The sequence below is a fragment of the Humulus lupulus genome, chromosome 2 (genome assembly GCF_963169125.1).
Source record: "Humulus lupulus chromosome 2, drHumLupu1.1, whole genome shotgun sequence".
In the NCBI taxonomy this organism is placed as follows: Eukaryota; Viridiplantae; Streptophyta; class Magnoliopsida; order Rosales; family Cannabaceae; genus Humulus; species Humulus lupulus.
In genome coordinates this window covers 185,129,315-185,137,146 of record NC_084794.1, presented here as the reverse complement: position 1 = coordinate 185,137,146, position 7,832 = coordinate 185,129,315, and the positions used below count along the sequence as shown (strand labels likewise).

General features: G+C 37.9%; 1 protein-coding gene across 1 annotated transcript; it reads left to right on the top strand.

Annotated features, from left to right (window-relative positions):
• The first annotated feature begins 5,298 nt into the window (after nt 1–5,298).
• LOC133814996 (PHD finger protein EHD3-like) lies at nt 5,299–7,361 on the top strand. Its single transcript, XM_062247895.1, has 3 exons — nt 5,299–6,351; nt 6,399–6,412; nt 6,461–7,361. Exons 1-3 carry the CDS (start codon nt 5,368–5,370, stop codon nt 6,873–6,875), a joined length of 1,413 nt encoding a protein of 470 aa, XP_062103879.1. The 5' UTR covers nt 5,299–5,367; the 3' UTR covers nt 6,876–7,361.
• Nucleotides 7,362–7,832: the final 471 nt, after the last annotated feature.

The window sequence follows — 7,832 nt, the reverse complement described above, 5'->3', positions numbered from 1 at the left end:
TAGCAACCTCCAGGGGAAACCCCGGGAGGAAAGGTCAGCCAAATCTCCGAGACAATCTCAATGCTCGGAAGAGAGAACAACTGACACAGAGTGCCAATCAAGACTACGACCCTCTCTGCGCGGAATTGGAAAACTTAAAAAATATTATGCTGAGGATGGCTCGAAGACAAGGCCAAGACAACGACTTGGAGGATGAGGATGGAGAGCCATGTGCTCCTCACATAGTGGAAGCCCCGTTACCACGAGCTTCAAAATACCAGCCATCACGTCTTATGATGGCAGCACAGATCCTACTGACCATTTGTCGAAGTTCAATTGATTGATGTCGGTGCATCGTGTCTCCGAGGATGCAAAGTGCCACGTGTTCCCATTGACCTTGATGGGATCTGGAGATGAGTGGTTCAAGAAGCACAAATCGGGGTCCATTCATTCCTGGTACCAGCTCGCGTCCTCATTCTGAGGTAGTTTATAGCGGCAAGAAAAGGGAGCATTAAGTTCAACGCCTTGGCCAACATAAAGCAAGGCCCCCTTGAAACCCTCAAGCCCTACAAGCACTTTAAGGAGGAAGCCGCTAGGACCAAGAGGGTCGACGACAACCAGCATTTGATGGCCTTGCAGGAAAGGATCTGGATAGGGTCTCCTTTGTGGGATGACCTCTAATGGAGGGGATGCCATAGGCTTGGAAACTTCATTCATTGAGCATAAGAATATATAAACTAGGAGGACGCCTAGATTGGAGCATTTGGCGGGTGTGTCACTTCCCCCGCTCCGTTGACTCCGAGCCCCATGGTGCCGGGGACCCAATACCCACCTTACACTCCTGTCCAACAGAGTGTGGTGAACGCCCCAAAGTTCAACTCTGCTGTCCAGTCAATTGGCTTTAGTGTTGTGCCTCTCGCAGGTTTTAAGGCTGCTCTGGAAGGATATGGAGCAGTGCCCACTGGGTACTGGTCTTTTCAGCTTGCATTAAATGTTGGAACTGTGACTTCAGCCCAGTAAGCGACACCTTGCAGGCCCCCCAGTTGAAGAAGGCGCAGGGGCCAAGGCAAGGGAAGAAAGCCCAAGGGAATTGGAACAGCTCTTGCAGGACAAGGAGCAGCCCTTGACGAGAGTATTTCTCCCAGTACTTTGAGTACACAGACCTAGTGGACTCTCGAGAGAACATTTTCTTAGCCAAAAAACTATAAAGAGCGCCTAATCTATCTACTTTGTAAAATGTCATTCAGTTCATATATATTAGAAAAATACCATTTGAGAGAAAAGATTCAGTGGGGTCTCTTGTCAAAACATGCAATATGGGCCCAATAGTTTGAAATAAAAATGTAGTGTCTTTATGCAGTCTTTGAAAATAAATAAATAAATAAGTCCCACTAGCATAATTAAAATATAAACCATAACACATAAATTCATAAACTTTCTTGGCACTCATCTAGATCGTTAATCGCTCATGGGACACCCCATGTCATACAGCCTAGACATCGGAACTTCCCACATCACTATGTGTGCCAATGACAACCTCTATTGCCTACTTGAAAGGGGAAAAGTAAGGGGGTGAGCTAAAAGCCCAGTAAGAAAGTACAAACAAATAGAACAACTTAAAGAAAACGTAAGGAAAACTACGTATGTAACATCCCAAAAATGCTAACAAGGCTTAGTGTCGTGATTAGTGTGTCAGGAGGGCATAATTTGATATATATGTGTGTAATTGATTGATTAAATGTGTGATTACGTGGAACACATGATTTATATGATAATATGAATATTTATGCATGTGTTATGTGTATTAAATATGCATGTGGGCTCGTTCTTGCTAATAAGGGCATATTTGTAATTTTGGCCCGTTGAGGGCATAAATGTGATTATATGTGTTAAATGATTGAGACCACATTATTATATTGATATATTTGCAGTATTCGGCTCGAGGCGATTCTAGTGAGCAGATGAGCAGAATAGTCACAACAGGGTCTAATACCCAGCTCGAGGTGAGCCTAGGGGTGTTTTGAGGACTTAAGAGCATATTTGGGATTTATTGGTTAATAGGAAATTATTTGGTGATTAATTGGGCATGTTGGGATTAATTGGGAACTTATAGGACCATTTGAGGATAAGCGAGAAATGCGGTAAATGACGGGTTTGCCCTTAAAAGTAATAAAGGGCTAAGATAACACTAGGGGAATTTTGGTCTTTGTGTTAGGAGATATACCAAGAAACACTTAGGAAATAACCATAACATCTCTCAGCCCTCTCCCACGTTTGCTTTCTCTCTCCCTCTCTTGGTGACAGTTTGGAAGATTGAAGGGAAGGGTACCAATTCTTTTGAAGTTTGGGGTTGAGAATTGAGGAATCAAGCTAGGAGCACAATTGGAGTTAGCTCAGGGGATCAAAATCTCAGTTGAGGTAAGCTTAATTGTGTTTCTTGATGAATTTCAGCCATGGTTTAAGTATTTTTCTAGGTTTAAGACTCTAGTGCTAATTTTGTGTTTGGGGGTGTTTAGAGGGTTTTGATGGCTGCTTTGTGATGGTCTTGGATTGTTGATGAAATTCTGTGGTAAAATTGGAATAGAAATCAAGTTTAGGTTTTGACATGGATGGATTTTGAGGAATTGGTTCGAGAAAAACGTTAGGAATTTCTTGGTTTTGGGTCTTGAGGCGCAACTTTGTTCTTTTGGCGTCGCGACCCATATGAACCAAGAGGCTTGGTAGCATTTGAAACCGTTTAGGTGTCGCGGCTCAAATGGGGTGTGTCGCGCCCTATGTCCCCCTGAAGAGAGCCCAAGGATCTCTGACTTGTAGCGTGCCGTGACCCTTAGGGGCTGGTCGCGACTCAAATAGGGATTAAGGGTTAGAACAAGGTTTTAAGCTCATGTACCCAAATTTAAGGGATCGGGAAGGATCCTACTACCCGGTTTAGTAGAATTGAGGTCCTGAAGTTAGTATATTATTCTGAGGCTTTTAATCAGTTTAGGTTTTGATGGTTATCCTTTATTGTGTTGTGACTAGGGTACCATTAAGGCTCGGGATCGCTCTACACCTTCAGCTTGGGACTTAAGGTAAGAAAACTGCACACGGGTTGTGATTGGGGCACAAACTCCCTGTAAATGAATATGTTAATTATTGTGAATGTATTTGTAATTTAGTATATATGGAAAGGAATTACTTGTTGTGTTGCAATCGATTGCATGTTCTGCAATCTAATTATGTGTTATACTTGACCTAAAAGTCTAACCTAAGGGAGTAAGGGTTGATGTTAAGCGTGCTAAACGCAACCCGACCTAAGTGTGCTCGGGTTATCTAAATAATTCACTACTACAAAATTGTACTTAGACGACATGCATGAGATGACGTTTGTAGTAGAACTATTGTGTCATGTTAAAAATATACATGATACAACAGTCGCTCACAAACTATTGTGCCATGCAAATTAAAACTCACATGAAACGACAGTTCGAATGAGACTGTTGTAACATGCCTATTTTTAACATGAGACAACATTTCTACTTAAACTGTTGTCTAATACAATACGGATTTTCTAATCAATACCAATTTTGAGACTATAAAGAAATATTTCCCTCTAAATTTATATTATCATTTATTTGGATAAATAATAATATATATCCAATTGGATGAAAGGTTTATCCTAAAATTTGTGAGATTTAAAATAAATTATGATTTAATTATAATATTTGGGATTAAAAGAAAGAGTTTTGATTAGTCAAGATTATTGGATTAAAATATTATTTAATTAAAAATGGGGTTTTTAAAAAATAAAATGAATTTAGTAAAGGACTTAATAGAGATGATTTTTGAAATTTGGGGCCAAAAGGAAATTAAAGAAATTGATTTTATAATAAGATTTTATTTAATAAAAGTAAAAAACTAAAGATATTATTTTATTTTTCCTCTGACCTTGTTTCTCTTTTTCGATTTCTTCTTCTTCTTTTTTCCCCCAATTTCTTTTGCTGCTGCTCGTCGTCCCTGTCAATGAAGCACCGAACGAGACAAACATTGTTGTCTTTGCATCCGACCATCTCATTAATTTTCTGAGCAGGGCAAAGGTGTAACTTTTGGGCAGATTTGGGGAAGCAAGAACTTCCGGTGTCTGGGACAATCTGGGTAAGCATCTCTTTCAAACGACATTCTTTCAGATTTGGTGATTTCCGGCATTAGCATATTTGGTTGTTCTTGGTTGTTCTTTGTGGTGAATTTATTATATGTGGGAAATAGTTAAGTTCTGTTCTGGGTTTGATAATAGGTTTGGTTATTTGGGGCTTCTTCTCTGTAAATGCGAATTTGTAAGGGTATTGACTCATGTTGTACCATTGTATGTCTTTGTATTGTAAAGAAAGAAGAAGAAGAAATTACGGTAAAGCTATGGGCAGAAATCAAGATCGTAATTTCTATTAAGTATCTTCCATTTGTGTTTCTTTCATTCTTTTTTCTTTTTTAGCATCTCTGTATCTATCTTTGTGTTATTCTATAAAATTTCAAAGTAAAGTACTGAGGTGCTTACTCTCAAAATTCCCAGATTTTATTTTTGTTCATAGATAACTTGTTCTACTTTTGTCTATAATTTGACTGATTTTAAGATGAATTGTTTTTTGGGCATTTCTCTGTTTTGTTATTATTTTTAAGTAGCTTTTTATGGGCTGGTGTGTTGAGTAAGGTTAATAAGACAAATATATGTTATAAAACAAGTATAAATATAGTTTGGTGAAGTTTTAATCTTACCCCTAGCGGAATGAAAGGTAGCCAGTAATGGTTGTAAAACACTGCAAAAACAGGTCATGAAGACACAATATTACCTGTTCAATATATAAGCATATATATAGTACTTACACTGTAACAATGTTGACTAAAAAATTCGTCTTACCATGGGAACAAATAGCGGAATGCAGTGGTGATATACCTGGCACAGTAAGAAGGAAAGTGCAATGGACAGATACTTGTGGGAGTGAGCTTGCTGAAATCAAGGAATTTGAGCCCAGGTATGGCATTCTTATAATTCACTCAAGGTTTTGATTCTTTCCCTTTATAATTTATGCTTTACATAATAGCTGATGATAAAATTCTGTATTTTTTCTTTTCTCTTTCTCTCCCTTTATTTATTTAGTTTTAATATGTTTGTTTTCGTCCTTGTTTAGTTGATCGGACTTATAATTTATTACTTCTGGATATGAAATAAATTTCTATTAGATTATTTATGTATAATACTTGAATGTATGTGTGACTCGTTGTTGGTTCTCTGAGTATCATTGGACTTTGTTTACCTTTTGTTTACCTTTACCAAACTGAGGGCAACAACCTTTCAAAGAACAACAAGGCGTTTTCGTAGAAAATACTTGTGAGCATAAGCAAACTTGCCTCTGCATGGATGATTTGAAAAATTGTTCACGGAGGCCTTGGAAAATTGTTTTGGAGCATATGTATCAGTCTTTAAGTGAGAGTGAAGGTGGTATGCATGGATGCATTCAAGATGCACTTGAATTCTTTCCTGATATTAATCATGTAGCAAGAGCTAAGTGTGATCATCACATTGAGAATAGAGAGAGCTGCAGTTCACAACCACATAGTCTCTTAAAAGGATTTCAGAAAGAAGCTAGTGGGCAAGTGGGTGTTGTATCCAATGGACATTTAGATAGCTTAAAGCATCGCTCAGTCACTGAGATGTGTCATCATGCTTGTTTTGATATTCTAACATCAGAAAAGTTTACCTCACTCTGCAAGCTTTTGTTAGAAAACTTCCAAGAAATGAAGATTGACAGATTTTTTGACGTTACTCTTATAAACTCAAGGATGAAAGCTGGAGCCTACAACCATTCTCCTATGCTATTCCATTCAGATATTCAACAGGGTTTGGGAAAGCTTCAAGCAGTTGGTGCTGAGATGGTTTCTCTTGCGAAAAACCTCTCTGATTTTTTGAGTTCTTGCTATAGTAAGCAGGTGGGGGGTTTAGTTCGCAGCGCATCTGAAGATGGAAAACAAGAGTTCTGCCGCTGGGAATCTGACGCTCACACTAAGGTGGATCGGGGAGAGGATTGTTGTGAATACAGAACTTGCCCTTGTAGGCGTTGTGGATACAAAGCAGATGGGAGGGACTGTCTAGTTTGTGATTCATGTGAGGAGATGTATCACATATCCTGCATTGAACTAGCTGTTGAAGAGATTCCCCCAAAAAGTTGGTATTGTGCTGCTTGCACTGCCTGTGGAATTCGTTCACATCGTGAAAATTGTGTGGTGTGTGAGAGGATGAATAAGACTGTGGGCAAGGGTGTTGGTAATGGAAGTTCTTGTACAAATGAAGAGGCACTTGAACTGGGTGATGATTCAAACTGTGGTACAGGTGAAGAAAAAGCATAAAAAAAGAGTGAAAGGATAGAACGCTGTAAAATTTGTGACAGCGAGATACAAGAAGGTGAGAAGGTAAAAATATGCGACCATCATTTAAACTCTATCATGCAAGGTGTTTGACAAAAAAGCAGCTAAAATCGTATGGTACTACTGGCTGGTACTGCCCATCTTGCTTGTGCAGATCTTGTCTTACTAATAAAGATGATGATGATATCATTATATGTGATGGCTGCGATTGTGCGTACCATATCTATTGTCTGAAACCAGAACTGACTAGTTTTCCAGAGGGACAGTGGTTTTGCAGATCGTGTGCAGATAAATTGCATGCAATAAGGACAGCAAAAAGGGCATATGAGAATTATGAAAACAAACAGAAAAAGAAACGCAGTGGAAGAATATTGACATTTGAAAATCATGGAAAGTGGAAAAGTAAAGGAATCATGGGATCAGATAAAGGTGGAGGAATGGAGATGTTGTTAACTGCAGTCAATACTCTTAACTATGAAGAGGATTTGGCTGGCATTTAGGTCAAAACTACTAGATAATGCTGGGATAGAGGGAGACTGTAATTTTCAGTCTCAACGAGTAATGTCTCACCTCTTAGGCGTATATCCTTATGCTAATGATTTTCTTTTTTCCCTCGCTAATTTCCTTTTGCCTCGTTAATTTGAGGGCTGATATTTTGGTAGGTTGTAAGCTGAGTTCGATTTGCTGATATATATATATATATATATTTTGATACGCATCTCAGGGAAGACTTCCTCCCCTTGTTGAAGTGAAAGGGTATGAGAATCACTACGTCAATCTGGTAGAGTGACCATTTTAATAGCCATTGTTGAATATGCATGTTTCTAATACTGTACCATACAAGTACATATGTTTGTTTCAAGAGCTATTAGAAGCTAATGTTTTTTGTCAGTCATTCTTGTAAAATGCAGAAAAACGAGTTATGACACAGCTGCTCTTGGTAATCAAAATTAAGGATATTTTTCTTTCTTCAAAAAAAAAAAAAATTAAGCATGTTGTGTATGACTTGTAAATATAATGAAGGAAATGATAAAAGCAAGGAAATGAGAATTTAGGACTGAAAGATAATTTCATCTTATATTTCATGGTGGTTATGTGTTTTCATATGTGAGACAGATATAAAATTTCATGAGTTTTTACACAAAAAGGAAAATTGATTGGAGTTCTAATAGGTGTCTGTCCTTCTGTGTTAAGTTTGTCTTTAAATGTTATTGGTAGTTAAGATTTAAGAAAAGAAGTTATTAAAACTTGTGAAAATCTACAAAAGTAAGCTGGGCCAATCAATAATTGGTTTGTTTGTGTTAGAGATTAATGCACCAGTGGCTGAGAAATGCATATGCCACCTCAATTAATTAAGTATATTATTTATTGTGTGTCATATATTACTAATTTCTTTGCTATGGCTGTGGTTAATTAGGGTATTGAATACTAATTTCTATCTTTAATCTTTACAGGTA

Coding starts and splice junctions, on each gene's coding strand:
- LOC133814996 (XM_062247895.1), top strand. CDS start 5,368: ATGGATGATTTGAAAAATTGTTCACGGAGGCCTTGGAAAATTGTTTTG.